This window comes from Belonocnema kinseyi, chromosome 8 (genome assembly GCF_010883055.1).
Source record: "Belonocnema kinseyi isolate 2016_QV_RU_SX_M_011 chromosome 8, B_treatae_v1, whole genome shotgun sequence".
Lineage (NCBI taxonomy): Eukaryota > Metazoa > Arthropoda > Insecta > Hymenoptera > Cynipidae > Belonocnema > Belonocnema kinseyi.
In genome coordinates, this window is record NC_046664.1 from 75,831,077 (window position 1) to 75,848,707 (window position 17,631).

The 17,631-nt window shown below is 27.2% G+C and overlaps 1 protein-coding gene across 1 annotated transcript in view; it reads left to right on the forward strand.

Annotated features, from left to right (window-relative positions):
- The window catches only part of LOC117178039 (phosphatidate cytidylyltransferase, photoreceptor-specific), a 36,822-nt gene extending 19,559 nt beyond the window's left edge, over positions 1–17,263 (forward strand). Inside the window, exons 7-8 of the mRNA XM_033369242.1 lie at positions 6,634–6,768; positions 16,146–17,263. Coding sequence (XP_033225133.1) covers positions 6,634–6,768; positions 16,146–16,238 — 228 coding nt within the window. The 3' untranslated portion in view covers positions 16,239–17,263. The remainder of the gene's footprint in view (positions 1–6,633; positions 6,769–16,145) is intronic.
- The last annotated feature ends 368 nt before the right edge of the window (positions 17,264–17,631 follow it).

Here is a 17,631-nt window from a genome sequence, read left to right on the forward strand (position 1 = left end):
CTAAAAGGCGAATTTTTAACCAAATTTTTTAATTCTCTAGCAAATAGTTACATTTTTATCAAAAAATATGAAATTTATCTTAAAATAGAAGAATTTTTTATTGCCTAAAGTTAAATTCTTTTCCAAATAGTTGCATTTTAATCCAAAAAAGATCAATTTTCATCCCGAAAATATTTCAGTTCATTTTTCAACACCAAAATATAAATTTTAAACAAAAAGTAAATTTTCTACAAAATACTTTAATTTTCAAGAAAGTAGTATAATAGTTTAATTCTTAACCAAACAGTTGCATTTTTATAAAAAAAAAAGATTTAATTTCTGCTAAAGCAGGTAAACTTTGAAATAAAAAAGACAAACTTTCAAAAAAATAGTTGAATTTTCAACAGAGAAGTTAACGTAGCGCCTCTTGTGGAAAAATGCGAAACCCAGAATTTTGAAACAAAAAAAACGAATTTCCAACAAATAAAGATTTTTCACTCAAATAGTAAATAAAATTTTATCTAAATTATTGAACCTTCAAGCGAGAAACAAAATATGAATTTACAACAAATAATTAATTTTCCATGAACAAAAATGAAATTTCAAACTAAATAATTATTTTTCTTACCAAAATAGGCAAATTTATAACTAAAAAAGATCAATTTTAAAAAATGTAAATGATTCAATTTCTGTTAAAAAATGGATTAAAAAGAAAAGTAGTTTCCACACAGTTAAATTTTCAATTAAAAAAATAAGTAATAAAAAAGATTAATTTTCAACAAACTTTTAACCAATTTTGTCCAAAAAAGATGACATTTGGGCTAAAACAGATGAATTTTTAATTAAATAAAAACAAAATTCAAATTCAAAAAATAGTTGAATTTTTATTCAGAAAATATCTTAGTTCTTTTTTCAACGCCGAATATTATATTTAAACATTAGAATTTTTAAACAAAAATAAGGACTTTTAACAAAATTGTTGAATTTTTATTCAAGAAAGTTTTAATTTTTGCTAAAGCAGGTGAATTTTAAAATCAACAAGACAAAATTTCCATAAAATAATTGATTTTTTAACCAAAAAGTTACATTGTTGTTCAAGAAAGATGAAATTTCTCCTAAAAGAAATGATTTAAACAAAAAACCTTTAAAAATTGGATGACTTTTTAAGAAAATTATTAAATTTTTAACTAAATAATAAGATTTATAATAAAAAGGATAAACCTCGGAAGCTAGTAATTTAAAATTGTCAAATTTATTAATTATTTAAAAAAAAATGTCTTTTATACTATGAAAGGTGGCTTTTTAATTATATATTGTAATTTTAAACAAAATAATTGAATTTTCAATACAATAATTAAATATTTAACCTAAAAAGAGAAATTCCCAACGAAAAAGTGCCATAGTTTATATTTTTATAAAAAAAGAATCAAATTTGTACAACAGAAGAAAACAATTTTAAAACAAATAAGACGCATTGCTAACAAATGAAGATTTTTTGCTCAAAAAATTAATAAGAGTTTATCTGAATTATTAAACCTTTAAGTCAGAAGACAAATTTTCTTTACGAAAATTTAATTTTCAAACAAAAAATATGATTGTTCAGCAAAAAATTAATTTTTCACGAAACTAATGCATTTTTACCCAACAAAAAACAAATTTCAGTATAAAATTTGTGTTTTTTTTTATCCAAAAAAAGATTTATTTACAACAACAAAAATAATTGAGTTTTCGGTTGAAAAATATTTTATTCGAGGTTTCACCAATATAACATGAAATATTAAAAAAGAAATAATTTTCTACGAAAACATTGAATTTTCAATCTAAGAAAACGAATTTTTAACCAAAGAAGACGAATTTTTAACCAAAAAGGATTATTTTTTAAGAAACTTCTTGAATTCTCTACCAAATAGTTGCATTTTAACCAAAAAAATATAAAATTTTTCTTAAAGCAGCAGAATTTTTTAATAAAAAAAGTTGAGTTTTAATCCAAAAAAGATTCCAGTTGACTTTGTAAGATCAAAAATTGATTTTTTTCTAAACAAAAACATAAGTTTCTGCAAAAAATTGAACTTTCAATCTAAAAAGACGAATTTTTTCAACAAAAAAGAATGAATTTTTAACAAAATAGTTGAATTCTCTACCAAATAGTTGCATTTTTATCTTTAGCAGAATTTACATCTTTGTTGGATAAAAATACAAATGTTTTGTTAAAAATTCAAAAATTTCGTTGAAGTCATACTTTTTGGTTGCAAATTCTGCTGCTTTGTTGAAAATTTAATAATTTCAGAGAATTTACTTTGGTTGAAAAGTAAGATTTTGGTATTGAAGAGAGAACTAAAATCTTTTCTGGATAAAAATGAAGCTATTTTTGTGTGTTTGATTAAAAATTAAACTCTTTTGTAAAAAGCCATATTTTTTTGTTAAGAATTCTACTGTTTTGTGTAAAATTTATATTTTGGTGTGAACTGAAATCTTTTCTGGATGAAAGTTCAACTTGATAAAAAGTTGTAGTTTTTTATTAAACATTAATCTGCATTAGAGAAAACTTCATCTTTCTTGGATAAAAATGCAATTATTTGTCAGAGAATTCTCAACTATTTTGTTAAAAAATCATACTTCTGGTTAAAAAAATTCGTTTTTTAAAATTGAAAATTCAATTTTTTTCGTAGAAACTTATTTTTTGTTTAAAAAGTCATATTTTAATCGTCAAAAGTCAGCTGAAGTCTTCTTAACAGCACAATCAATTTTTTTTTTTTTTGAAATTTATGATTTTTATTTAAAAATTCATCTGTTTTAGTAGAAATTTTATTTTTTTAAATGCAAATTCAAGTGTTTGGTTAAAAATGATTGTTCTTTGTATTTTGTATCTTTAGCCTTGTTTTTGGTTTAAAATGTATCTTTTCCAATTTTTTAAAGATTTATATTTTTTAGTGGAAAATTCTAGTTTTTTCCTAAAAAAATAATAAGTTTCTTGATTTGTAATTTCACTTTTGTTGGTTAAAAATGCATCAGTTTCAATAAATTTGTCTCTTGACTTGAAGGTTCAAAAATTTAGGTAAAGTTTTCTTTCTTTCTTGAGTAAAAAATCTTTATTTGTTGAAACTTCGTCTTTTTGCTTTTAAAATTCTTTTTCTTTTTTGTATAAATTAAATTTTGTAAAAATCCATATTTTAAAATAGAAAATACATTTTTTTGTTTGTTTAAAATAAATTAATAAATTTCAAATTTCTATCTAAAATGCTGCCTTATTCCGATTATAATAGTTATTACTTTGAGAATTACTTTAGCAGAAAAAAATTAAAAATGAACTAAAATATTTTCTGGATGAAAGTTCCACTTATGAAAAAATTATTATTTATTACAAATTCATCAGTTTTAGTATAAAATTGATCTTTTTTGGATAAAAATGCAACTATTTGGTAGAGAATTTAACTATATTGTTATAAATTCATCCATTTTGGTTAAAAAATTCAACTTTTTGGATAGAAAATTCAATTTTTTTAGTAGAAAATTATTTTTTTTTTGTTAAAAAAATGTAATTTTTGATGTTACTGAGTTAACTGGAATCTTTTTTGGATGAAAACTTAACTTTTTTGTTATAAAAAAATCTGCTTTAAGATAAATTTCATATTTTTTAAAATAAAAATGCAACTATTTGCTAGAGAATTACACAATTTTGTTAAAAAGTCATCCTTTTTGGTTAAAAATTCGTCTTTTTGGATTGAAAATTCAATTTTTTTGTTAGGAAATTATTTCTTTTAAAGAAATTCATAGTTTGCTCGTGAAAACTCGACTAAAATCTATTTCAATAGAAAATTTAACTATTTTCTTGAAAATTTATCTTTTTGATTAAAAACTTCATCTGTTATAGAAAAAATTTCATTTTTTTTTATAAAAATGCAACTTTTTGATTAAAATTTTTCTTCTTTACTTGATAATTTAACTAATTTGTTTAAAACATTTTGTTGAATCGCTTTGTTAAGAAATCACTTCTTTTGTTAAAGATTTATATCTTAAGTTGAAAAGTTATCTCGTTTGTTAAAAGTTTAATTATCTTGTTGTAAATTAATCTTTTTTAATTGAAAATTAAACTACTTGGGTCAAAGTTAAACTATATTGTGAAATTTGTTTATTGAAGGCTTGTGTCTGGTTAAAAATTTAACTGTTTAGTTGAAAATACTTCTTTTTTTTTGTTTAGAATTAATTTTTTAACAAAAAATGTAACTTTTCCATGTTTTTTTAAGATTGACATTTTTCAGTTAAAAATTCACGTTTTTTTTGTTGTAAAAAAGTAATTTTTTAGTTTAAAATTTCCTTTTTTTTGTGTGTAAAAATGCATCAGCTTCGTGTAAAATTAATTTTTTCTTGAACCGTCATATTTTTTATTTAAAAATTGAATTTTTATAAAGAAATTTTGTCTTCTGGTTTGAAGGTTCAATAATTTAGATTAACTTTGTGATTTTTTTTTATTTTTAGACTTATGTCTTCAAGACTTATGTCTTGTTGAAAATTTAACTGTTTAGTTGAAAATACTTCTTTTTTTTGTTGAGAATTAATTTTTTAACAAAAAATGTAACTTTTGAAATTTGTTCAAAATTGATATTTTTCAGCCAAAAATTCGCGTTTTTTTATTATAAAACATAATTTTTAGTTTGAAATTTCTAGTTTTTGCGTAAAAATACATTAGTTTCATGTAAAATTAATTTTTTGTTAAACATTCGTGTTTTTTTGTTTGAAAATTGAATTTTTATAAAGAAAATTTGTCTTCTGGTTTGAAGGTTCAATAATTTAGATTAACTTTGTGAATTTTTTTTGATTCAAGGCTTGTGTCTGGTTGAAAATTTAACTGTTTAGTTGAAAATACTTCTTTTTTTTTTGTTTAGAATTCATTTTTTAACAAAAAATGTAACTTTTCCATGTTTTTTTAAGATTGATATTTTTCAGTTAAAAATTCGCGTTTTTTTTTATTATAAAACATAATTTTTAGTTTGAAATTTCTATTTTTTGCGTAAAAATACATCAGTTTCATGTAAAATTAATTTTTTGTTAAACATTCTTGTTTTTTTGTTTGAAAATTGAATTTTTATGAAGAAAATTTGTCTTCTGGTTTAAAGGTTCAATAATTTGGATAAACTTCGTGAATTTTTTTATATTGAAGGCTTATGTCTGGTTGAAAATTTAACTGTTTAGTGGAAAACACTTCTTTCTTTGGTTTGTTTAGAATAAATTTTTTAACAAAATATGTAACTTTTCCATGTTTTTTAAGATTGATATTTTTCAGTTTAAAATTCGCGTTTTTTTTTGTAAAAAATAATTTTTTAGTTTAAAATTTCCCTTTTTTGTGTAAAAATGCATCACTTTTGTGCAAAATTAATTTTTTCTTGAACAGTCATATTTTTTGTTTGAAAATTGAATTTTTATAAAGAAAATTTTGTCTTCTGGTTTGAAGGTTCAATAATTTAGATTAACTTTGTGAATTTTTTTTTGATTCAAGGCTTATGTCTTGTTGAAAAGTTAATTGTTTAGTTGATAATACTTCTTTTTTTGGTTTGTTTAGATTTCATTTTTTTTGTGTAAAAATGCATCAGTTTCGTGTAAAATTAATTTTTTCTTGAACAGTCATACTTTTTATTTGAAAATTGAATTTTTATAAAGAAAATTTTGTCTTCTTGTTTGAAGGTTCAATAATTTAGATTAACTTTGTGAATTTTGTTTTGATTCAAGGCTTATGTCTTGTTGAAAATTTAATTGTTTAGTTGAAAATACTTCTTTTTTTTGTTTAGAATTCATTTTTTAACAAAAAATGTAATTCCATGTTTTTTTAAGATTGATATTTTTTATTTAAAAATTCGCTTTTTTTTGTTATAAATTTTTAAATTAAATATTTTTAAATAAAATAAAATATAATGTAATTAAATGAATTTTTATCAAGAAAATTTGTCTTCTGGTTTCAAGGTTCAATAATTTAAATTAACTTTGTGAATTTTTTTTTATTGAATGCTTATGTCTGTTTGAATATTTAACTGTTTGGTTGAAATTAATTTTTTTCTTTTGTTTAGAATTCATTTTTGAACAAAGAATTCTTTTCTTTTGTTGTATAAATTTTATTCTTTTTTATTAGAATATAAACAATGACACTTTTTCGTTGATAATTTGTCTCTTAGGTCGAATATTCAAATATTATGTTCAAAATTAAATTATTTTCTTGAAAATTCCAGTTTTTTGTTAAAGAGTTATCTTTTAAAGTAGAAAAAACTCTTTTTTTTTGGTTAGAAATAAATTAATAAATTTTAAAATTTTAAATTTGTATTCGAAACACTGTAATTCCTAGAAAATAATTTCTATTTAACTTCTGGTATAACCTAAACAATAAAAATATCGTTAAAAATCATAATTTCTTTTAAATTCTCCTAAATTTTGTCATATTCTCGGTTATATAGCCTGAACTTAAATTCTCGGGAATTTATGAATTCTAAATCCGAATTTATGCGTCCATATTTTCCAAAGGCAGCTGGGAGTGGAGTCTCCTTATTCTATTATACTTTGTGGGTAAATTCTTGCTCTGCAATAGAGTGAAATCTCAAAATTGGACTTTTCATTTCGCCTCGGAATAATGTCGCCTTACAATTTAATTTTTGTGATCAATTTTTTCAGGATTTTGGAGACATTATTCCTGGCCATGGAGGAATAATGGACAGGTTCGACTGTCAGTATTTGATGGCAACATTCGTGAACGTTTACATTTCATCTTTCATTCACACCGCCTCTCCACAGAAACTTTTGCAACAGGTATTTATCGAAAAAACAGGCCTCATAATCCATATATAGAATGAAAAAAAAAATAGAAAGGGTACTTTGTTAAATAAAAATTGGGTATGATGAAGAATTAATTAACAGGGTGAGCGGGAATTTACTTCTGGTCGAAGAAAAATTTAAGTTTTTATTATTTTGATAATTTTTTGCGCCGGCAATCAACCATTTTCTCAATTGGAAGAGGGAATTTTTGACAGGGAACGGGAATTTCTTTAAAGAATTATAATTCGGATTTAGAAGAAAAGAATTTTAACGAATCCCTGTTCCAAGTCAGAAATTGTTTCAATTTGAAAGTTCCCTCTTCCAAATTTTGGATTAAAAAAATAAGTCAAGTAGTTTTTAGAGTAGAAGTAGTATTTTAAAGAAGAAATATTGCTAAATAATAATATAAAATGATTCTTCTTTATTGCAATTTTAACTATTTGATTAAAAATTGATATTTTTTATTTAGATATTAAACTAGTTTTTTTTTTAATTTATGAACATGCTAAAAAAATCGCCTTTTTTGTTAAAAATTTTTTTTGCAAGTTAATATTCTTGTTCATTTTATTTATTATTTTATTATTATTTTATTTTGAACTCTACACATTCAACTTTTTTGCTGAAAATTCGTTTATTTTTTATTTTTTTTTGTTAATAATTAAATTTTTAACCGAAAATGTAACCATTCTATTTTTTCTTGAAAATGTTTTTAAATATTTTTATGAAAATTCAACTATTTGATAGAACATTAATATTTTTTATTTAGAAATTATACTATTTGTTTGAAAATTTATGCAAATTATCAAAAAATTCGCCTTTTTTGATAAAAAATTGATCTTTATGGTTGAAAATTCACCATTTTAGTATTTTTTAAATTGAAAATTCACATATTTGGTTAAAAATCGTTTTTTTGTTTGTAGAAAATTATCTGTTTTTTTTGCATGTAAATATTCTTGTTCATTTTATTTATTATTTTATTATTATTTTATTTTGAACTATACACATTCAACTTTTTTGCTGAAAATTCGTTTCTTTTTTTTCTTTTTTTGTTAATAATTAAATTTTTAACCGAAAATGTAACCATTCTATTTTTTCTTGAAAATGTTTTTAAATATTTTTATGAAAATTCAACTATTTGGTAGAACATTAATATTTTTTATTTAGAAATTATACTATTTGTTTGAAAATTTATGCAAATTATCAAAAAATTCGCCTTTTTTGATAAAAAATTGATCTTTATGGTTGAAAATTCACCATTTTAATATTGTTTTTATTGAAAATTCACATATTTGGTTAAAAATCGTTTTTTTTTTGTAGAAAATTATCTGTTTTTTTTTTTGCATGTAAATATTCTTGTTCATTTTATTTATTATTTTATTATTATTTTATTTTGAACTATACACATTCAACTTTTTTGCTGAAAATTCGTTTATTTTTTATTTTTTTTTGTTAATAATTAAATTTTTAACCGAAAAGGTAACCATTCTATTTTTTCTTGAAAATGTTTTTAAATATTTTCATGAAAATTCAACTATTTGATAGAACATTAATATTTTTTATTTAGAAATTATACTATTTGTTTGAAAATTTATGCAAATTGTCAAAAAATTCGCCTTTTTTTGATAAAAAATTTGTTTTGATTGACAAATCACCATTTTAGTATTTTTTTATTGAAAATTCAACTGCTTCATTGAAAATTCACATATTTGGTTGAAAATCTGTTGTTTTTTTTTACAGAAAATTATCTGTTTCTTTGCCAGTTAATATTCTTGTTTATTTTATTTATTTTTATTTTATTTTGTTTTAAAAACATTTTGTATTCCGAATTCCCCTTTCTTTAGTTAGACATTCGACTACTTAGTTAAAAGTTAGATTCTTTTGTTAAAAAATAATTTTTTTGTTGGCTGACGATTCATCATTTGCATTTTTTAAACCAAAAATTTAACTATTCTAGTAGAACATTGAACTATTTTTCTGAAAATGCGTTTTTTTTTCTTTTCTGAATTAGATTTCTACCCGAAAATTTAACCATTCTATTTTTGGTTGAAAATGTTTTTTTGTATTTTTAAAAATGTATTAGATTTGTGTAAAATTTGTCCCCCCAGTTTTTGTCAAATGTCCACGTTTTGAGACCCCCTGAATCCGAAAACAGGTTTTTACGAATGTGCCTGACTGTCTGTCCGTGGTTGGTTTTTTTGTTAGCACGATAACTTTCGAAAGAATTGACTGATTGGATTTTCCTTTGGTGAATTCTTTTAGCATCTTAAAATGAAGTTCAAGTTCGTTAGACAGCCATTTTGTATGAAAATTCAAAAAGTGAGCACATTTTGAATATTTTTGAGACCACTTTTTTTTTCAAAATTCAAGAATTTTCTCTACGGATATTTATAGTATTCGAAAAGACAAATAATTTATCCTGATGACTTTTTTCGATAAAAGAAAAATTTACAAGAATTATGGCATTTACAAAATTCCAAAAAACACACTAAAATGAACATTTTAAGACAAATAACGCACGATATGAAAAACAGTCAAGAGAAGAAAAATGTTTCTTTTTGAATGCCCTACAAGATTATCATAACAAATTTTTGAATGTACTTGAAAAATCGAAAATTTGAATTTTGACAGCTTAAAAAAATAATGAAAAATCAAAAATTACATTTTTTCATTTAACTATTTCACAGTATTTCAGAATTTAGGAGAATTTATGATTTTTAACAATATTTTTATTATTCAGGTTATATCAGCAGTTAAATGTAAATTCTTTTCTAGCTCAGGCATATTAAAGAATTAAAGTGTTTCATATACAAATTTAAAAATTTCAAATGTATTCATTTATTTCTAACAAAAAAAAAGTTTTTTCTACTTTCAAAGATAACTCTTTAACAAAACACTGGAATTTTCAACAAAATAATTGAATTTTTAACATAATATTTCAATATTCAACCTCAAGAGACAAATTACCAACGCAAAAGTGTTATAGTTTATATTTTAATAAAAAAAAGAATGAAATTTATACAACAAAATAAAAGAATTTTAAAACCAAAAAAACAAATTTCAAACTAATGAAGATTTTTTACTCAAAAAATAAATAAAAGTTTATCTAAATTATTGAACCTTCAAATCAGAAGACAAAGTTTCTTCATAATAATTTAATTTTCAAATAAAAAAAGATGACTGTTCAACAAAAAATTAATTTCACACGAAACTGACGCATTTTTACGCAAAAAAAGGAAATTTCAAAATAAAAAAATATTTTTTTACAACAAAAAAACGCGAATTTTTAACTGAAAAATATCAGTCTTAAAAAACATGGAAAAGTTATATTTTTTGTTAACAAATTAATTCTACACAAAAAAAAAGAAGTATTTTCAACTAAACAGTTAAATTTTCAACCAGACATAAGCCTTCAATAAAAAAAATTTTACAGTGTAGTTCAACTTTTCATCTTAAAACATAACTCTTTAACAAAAAAAAAAACGACTCCAGTCCCGTCTTCTATTTCTCTATCATTAAAGAACTCCCTACTTTCTTCTTCCCATATCGTTAATTCGATCGCCCTCCCTCTCCTCGCTTCTACCTCCATCGAATACTCTCTCGCCAGCTCCCCTCCCTTTCCCTCCCTCAGCTTCGTCTCAAATTTCCATGCCCTCTTTCCCGCTCTAATACTTAACTTATCCCTTTGCGCCTTTTCTCTCACCATGTATCCTGGCGTCCTCCAGTCTGCCCCTAGTGTCCACCTTATATACCTTTCTTGTAAAATCTCAATATCTTTTCTTTCTTTCCATCCCCATATCTCTTCTCCATAACCTAGTACTGGCCATACCAGCATATTAAATAACCACATTCTCCTTCTCCATTTTTTCCCCTTCTTTTTTATATTCCCCATATCTGTTTCATTACCCCTGCTGCTTTTTTATCCTTTTTCTTATATGAGCTGTATGATCTCCATTCGTTTGCAAGATACATCCCAAATATTTATACTCTTTGACTTCTTCTAACTTTATTCCCTTCCATCTCCCTGTCCATTTTTTCTTCCTTCCCTCTTCTTTTCTAAACCTCATTATCTTTGTCTTTTCTACATTTATATTCAGCTTTTTCCCATATAAGTATTTCTCTAACCTGTAATTAATCCTGCCATTCCTTCTTCATCCTCTGCCATCAACATTATGTCGTCTGCGTATTCCTTCCCTATCATAACTCCGCCCTAACATTTTCTCCTCATTTCTTCTTCCAAGTCTGATATTAATAAATTAAATAAAAGTGGACTCAAAGGACATCCTTGTCTCACACCTCTCACCAACCAGAAACTATCTCCTACTTGCTCTCCTGCCTTTACCCTGCTTTTTGTCTCTCTAAAAATTTCTGATACTCTCTTTATTAATCCCTCTCGTATCCCCTTTTTTACCATAACTTTTTCTATTTCGCGTCGGTCTAATGAGTCAAATGCCCCCTTTAAGTCCACGAACATTGCTATCATTGCCCATTTTACCCTTTTAATTCTCTTATTTACTAGATGGTTCAGAACATAGATGTTGTCCATTACCCCCATTTCTTTTCTAAACCCTGTCTGATTCGGTGACTCGATCTTTTTTTCTTCAACTTCTATCTTCAATTTCTCCGACACAATAGTTACATATACTTTATACAGTGTCGACATCAACGTGTCCCTCCTATAATCTTTAACCTCCTCTCCTTTTCCTTTCTTTACTATTGGTATATAACTCTGTTATATATCATAACTCTGGCCACCCCTCTCCTTTCCATACTATATTACACATTATCCATGCCCATTCCTCTAGTTCCTCCCCTCCATATATCTCTTCCCTTGAAATGTCCTCTTCCTCATCTCTTTCTCTACCATATTTTCCTCCCTTTATAACTTTTCTCTCTACTCCTCCTAGCAAGTCCAAAAAATATTTCTTCCATTCTATCATTTCAATATCTTGGTTTAATCTTTTTCTTCTTTTTTTTTCTCTCTTTACTACCTTCCGTACCTCTTCTTCCGTCCCAGCCTTCTTCGCCTCTTCCTCAAACCTTTTGTTCTCTTCCTCTTTCTTTTGATAACACAACTCAGTATACTCTTTCTTTTTTTTCTATATTCTTTCCCATTACTTTTTTCTTTTCTCCACTTTCTTAATTCCTTTCGGACCTCCTTTTTCTCTATTTACAGTTTACTAACTTCATTTTTGATTGTGTATTCTAATCCTATTTTTATTTCTCCTATCATTTCACCAATCTCCTCGTCCAAATATCCCTCTCCCATTTTGATATTTCTGACCTTTTCTCTAAACTGTTCTTTTCCTTCCCTTAACCAATCCCCTTTTCCTGCACTTTTTACATTTGTTACCCTTTTATTCATATTGCTCTTGCTTATTTGTCCCTCTAATGTCACTATTAAGGGAAAGTGATCCGAATCAATATAATCACCTATCTCTAGTTTCTTAACTTTCTCTCATACCTCATCATTCACCAGCACATAATCAATTAGCGTTCCCCTTTAACCTCCTGCGCATGTATATTCTCCTTTCTCATCTCCTTCTATATTTCCGTTTACGATATACCATCCCAACTCCTCCAAGTTCTTCAACAATCTTTTTTCCCTCCCCATTTAGTACCTTATCTTTGGATTTTCTTCCTTCTCTCTTCTTTATTTTCTTCAATCATTTCTTTCATCTCCTCTGATTTCTCCCGCATATCACCGTTCACATAAACCGCCACTACCTTCCACTTCTCTTCTCCCGTCATTACCTCTTCTACAATTAATCCTTCTTTTTGTTCTTTCCTGTCTTTCTTATCTTTCCCTGGTATACATTCATTCCTTACTCCCATCACCATTCCTCCCATTGCTCTGCCCTTTTTATTCTTCCTCTTTGCATTTTGCACTTCCCATTTCTAACCTCTTGGTAACCTTACCCTTACTCTTTCCCATCTCTTTTCATCTAGCCACGTCTCCATCATTATGACTACATCCTATTGTGTCAAATGTCTCATAAACTCCCTATCATTTCTCTCCAATCCTGCTATATTCCAATAACAAATCTTCCATTCTTCCCTACTTTCTTTTCTCAACTTTTTTCCCTAGCTATTTCTTATTTTCCTATCTCCTGTTTCTTCCTCTCCTAGTTTCCCTGCACCTCATTTCTTACTATCTGTTCCCTTTCTTCATTCCAATCCCACCACACTCCGTCTATCTGTATTCTCCCATACTCAAGCCATGTTCTCTTTCCCTTTTTTTCTCTTCTTTCGCTATTTCCTCAATTTATATTGCATTTTCCTTTCTACCCATGTCAAAACATCCTCTATTCTCTCTGGACATCCATACAATAACCTTTTCTTTGTCATCACCTCCCTCTTATGTTCCCATTTCTTTAATTTCACCAGTACCATTGTCTCCCCTCTTCGCACTTCCCTTCCTACATTTCTCATTGCCTCTATCTCTACCTTAGCACCAATCCTTTTTAGTACTTCGTCCACCCCATCCTTCAGCTCTTTCCCCTCTAATCTTATACCCTTTATCACTATGTTTAATTTTCTTTCTTCCTTGTCTTTCCTTTCTATTCTTTGTTCTATTTTTCTCAGCCTTTCCATCTCCTTATTCCCACTCTCCCCCACCACAATCCCGGTTCGAGCTTCCAAGTTTCTTCATCCTACCTTGCATCTCTACGTTTTTATTATTATCTTCTTCCTGCTTTTCTAGCTTTTGTTCTAATGACTGCATCCTCTTTTCTAACTTTTCCCTGATTACTTCCCATTTTTTTATTTCCTTCTTAACTTCAGCCATTTCCCGCCTAATTTCCTTCTTTAATTCCTCTCCTCTTTTCTCATGCTTTTCTTCATAAATCCCGATTACCTCTATCATCACTTCGCGAATTTCCTTTAGTCTTTCCTCTTTCATCGTAACTTCACTTTAATCTCCGCTTCAGTCAGCTCCCTTGTTATTGTCACTCTTCCCTACCAAACTATGCTTTTCCGGCGGCGATCTAAACATCTTTTGATATTTCACGCTCGTCGCGGAGATACTCATGATATTTCCGCAGAGATACTCGCTCTGCTAGCCATGAATCATATTCAAACTGTCCCGCCTTCTATGCTTTCCTGCCTCTATCTACCGTCGCGGTCTTGTACCTGTCTCGCCCTTCGGCGTCGCTACCCAACCCTACTACTACCAACCCGATCAACGCAGTTCTCTCATCCTGTCACAAATCTCCAAACTTCCACACAAATCTGTCTCAATCCTCCAAAATATCTACCTCCCCTTTCCAATCTCACAATCCCTCAATTAATCTCTCACATCCACACCCTTCTACACAATTCCAAAATTATTTCAGTTTTGGTTGAAAATTGATCTTTTTCTAGTAAAAATTAATTTTTGCTATTGAAAATTGAACTATTTCAGTTGAAGACTTATTGTTTTAGTTAAAAACACATATTTTTTGCATAAAATTCAACTACTATTCTAGTTGAAGATTCATAATTTATGTTGAAAATTAATCACTTGGGATAAAAAAATGTATTTCTAAATTTATTTCCGTTTTTTGTTGAAATTTTTCTTTTTTAGTTAAAAATTCATCTATTTCGTTGAAAATGATTTTTTTTTTAAATTAATCTGATTTTTTAAAATTCATATCTAGCAAATAGTTGAATTTTCATAAAAAAATATGAAATTTATCGTAAAGCAAAATAATTTTTTATTACGAAAAAAGTTGACTTTTTATCCAAAAAAGATTCCAGTTAACACAGTAACGTCAAAAATTGAATTTTTGTAACAAAAAAATAAGTTTCTACTAAAAAAATTGAATTTTCAATTCAAAAAGATGAATTTTTTCAAACAAAAAAGATTAATTTGTAACAAGATAGTTAAATTCTCTACCAAATAGTTCCATTTTTATGCAAAAAAGATCAATTTTGTACTAAAACAAATCAATTTGTAATAAGAAACAATTTTTTTTATAAGTGGAACTATCTAGAATATATTTCAGTTCCCAAATTTTCAACTCGATGTGGCAATTCGTGTGCCACAAGGCCTTAAGGGCATGCGATACTTCTTTGTGTGGTCAATCGGGTACATCTCCCCCGGCTTTTTTTACACAAAAATGAAAATATTTAAAAACTGAATGCGGAGATGTGATAAAATATCATGACGGACGTCCTCGAACTCTTTTTTGAGGGATAATAACAAAAAAATTTATTGTGCTAAATAAAAATTTTATGCATTATTTTGAGGTTACGTCGTTTTCATCTCTGCCTTTCCGATAATTTGGAAATTATTTATGAAATAAACTTTTTTAATTGCCTGCAAACAAGGTTAGCTCCGGGAGATTAGTTAATATCTTTATTTGTAAGTCCAAAGTTTTCGGCCAAAAATATTGTGTAGTTTGAAAGTAACGCTCGGGAGGATTGTAACACATTTAACCTCGAAATATACACACGTTGTTAGCAAAATCAAATTTTGTTTGAAAAAAAACATACAAAAAATTATGCGGGGACGTCCGTTAGCATGTTCGCTATTATTTCCCAGATTTTGAAGAAAAAATATTTCTTATCCTAGGAGAAAAGCCGGGGGAATCTTACACTGAAAATATCGATACTAATTCCTAAGCGCAATGCAAATTAATCACATTTCGCTAAATTAAAACTTTTTTGAATTAATCTACAAAAAGTGTGTGGGGACGTCCGTTAGCATGTTCGCTATCATTTCCCAAATTTTTTGAGAAAATATTTATTATTCTAAAAAAAAGCCGTGGGAACCTAAAACTGGTAAAATCGACAATTTTATAAGTATCACATGCCCTTAAGTTCGGACTATGAATACGACCCTACGCTTGACGCAGTATGCTAAACGATTTTACTTACAGTTATTGTCTCCAACTAAAGCTAGATGGCGACACTTACTCTTTTTTTTCGAATTAAGTATGGTTTATAAGAGTTTGAAAATTTCTTGGGGTATCTGACACCCACAATGCACTATAAAATCTATTAAATAATTGGTAAAGTCTACAAAAAATGTTTAGAATCGCTTTATTTATTCTGTAATGAGTAAAGATAAATTTTATTTTGATCAATAAAAAACTTGTCAGTAGGAAGATTTGTTCTAAACGAGATGTTTCTTTCATAATAGATAAAAATATTTACATTACTTTTCACATTTTAATAAAGCAACGTTTAAAAAAAATGTAATTCAAGATTGTCGTGAAAAATTGAAAGACATTTTCAGTTTTTTTGGAAATTACATTTTTGAACCACCCTATTAATAGGGGATGTAATATAATAGGGGCTCTTTGAGGCCTGAAAATAGTAAAATATTCCCCCGAAGTCTCCTTCATCACAGACCTCGGATCCTGCTACTTACTTTCATTAATTCTTCCTAGGTTTTCAACTTAAAAGAAGAACAACAGATGCAACTGTTCCAAGGTCTGAAAGATTCCCTCGAGCATCGAGGATTAGTAAATGCTTCCTGCTAAATAAGATTTCCGACGAACTTTTCAAAAGCACGAAACTGTGTTGAATACATAGATACCTGACATTAGAACGATAATGGGAACTCTACTGTGCCCACTGTCGTGATCGTCTTTCCGTAAAACGCGATTAAATTGGCGTCTTTAGTTTTACGATTATCAAACTTTACTTCCAATTTCGATCGCCACTCTCAAGTGAAAGATCGCGAATTACGATCAAATTATCTTCGTTTTTTATAATTAATTACCACTCAAAGTTTCTCATTTGCATTTAACTATTTCCGCGATTAAGCCTTGTAGTCACAAACAATGAGCTTTAACTCTTAAGGATCGGCCATCGCAACTCGAAATCTTCTGCGAAGATTTTTTCTATCTACTTATGTGCGATATTTTTCATCCATCCTATTTTTTTACTGATTGTAATTGATTAATTTTTTCACGCCGGCTGGGAATTCATAATTTGCTTGCCAAAAATTACCTCAAAGTGGCTTCGAACATTTTCAAATTTGATCTGAACCCATTTTCTGAGAAAATCGGTCTCCAGGCAGAAAGAAAATCGAAAATTTTCGAAGATTTGAACAAGGGCTTAGAAGTAAATTGTGGGTGATACTAGAGTTCCAGTTACCTAGGTATTGTAATAATTACGATTAATTATTACGCCAATTGACTTAGAATCTTTGTCGTGAATCATGATATATAAATGGTAAAATTAACGCGGATTGATTTCCCAGATTTTATGTAATAGATGTTCACGAAATTTAATTCGATAAGAATTAATTGTGCGTGTGTAGTATGTATATCAATTTTAGGTGAAGTTCGTGCGTAACTCTAATAAGTAATGACTTATTGTTAGTGCATCAATTCGCCAAAAAAGTAATAATTTCTTTCCAAAGATAATGTGCTATAAATGTGCAATATACGTAGTTTCTTTGGTAAAAAAAATCGTCTGCGCAGTAACCTCTATTTTTGTTTGCGCAGTAACCGAATCTCTTGCGGGTCTTGATTCTGTTAAAAAAAAAAAAAGAACGATACACCACCGAGTGATTATTCAGTTTCCGATTCTGACTCCCAGATTTCTTTTTTCGCCTTTTTTCCAGCTAGAATCTCAAAAAATAATACATTCCATCTTTGAAAGTGACATTGTCGGGAAATGATTTTTTTATTTATTTTCCAATATACTATTCTCAGATTCGGAAACGGGCAAGAAACTCTAGAAATATGCAGTAACTCGAAAAGTGTCTAGACAAAAAAAATTAGACGTTAGATGGAATAAATTGGTGTAAAATATGAAATGTACACGATTAGGTAGCGAATTGAGTACTTATTAGAATAGAATTGTATTTATATGTACATTTTGTTATGTTGAAGGGAGTGTGAATGAGTGAAAGAGAGACGAGGA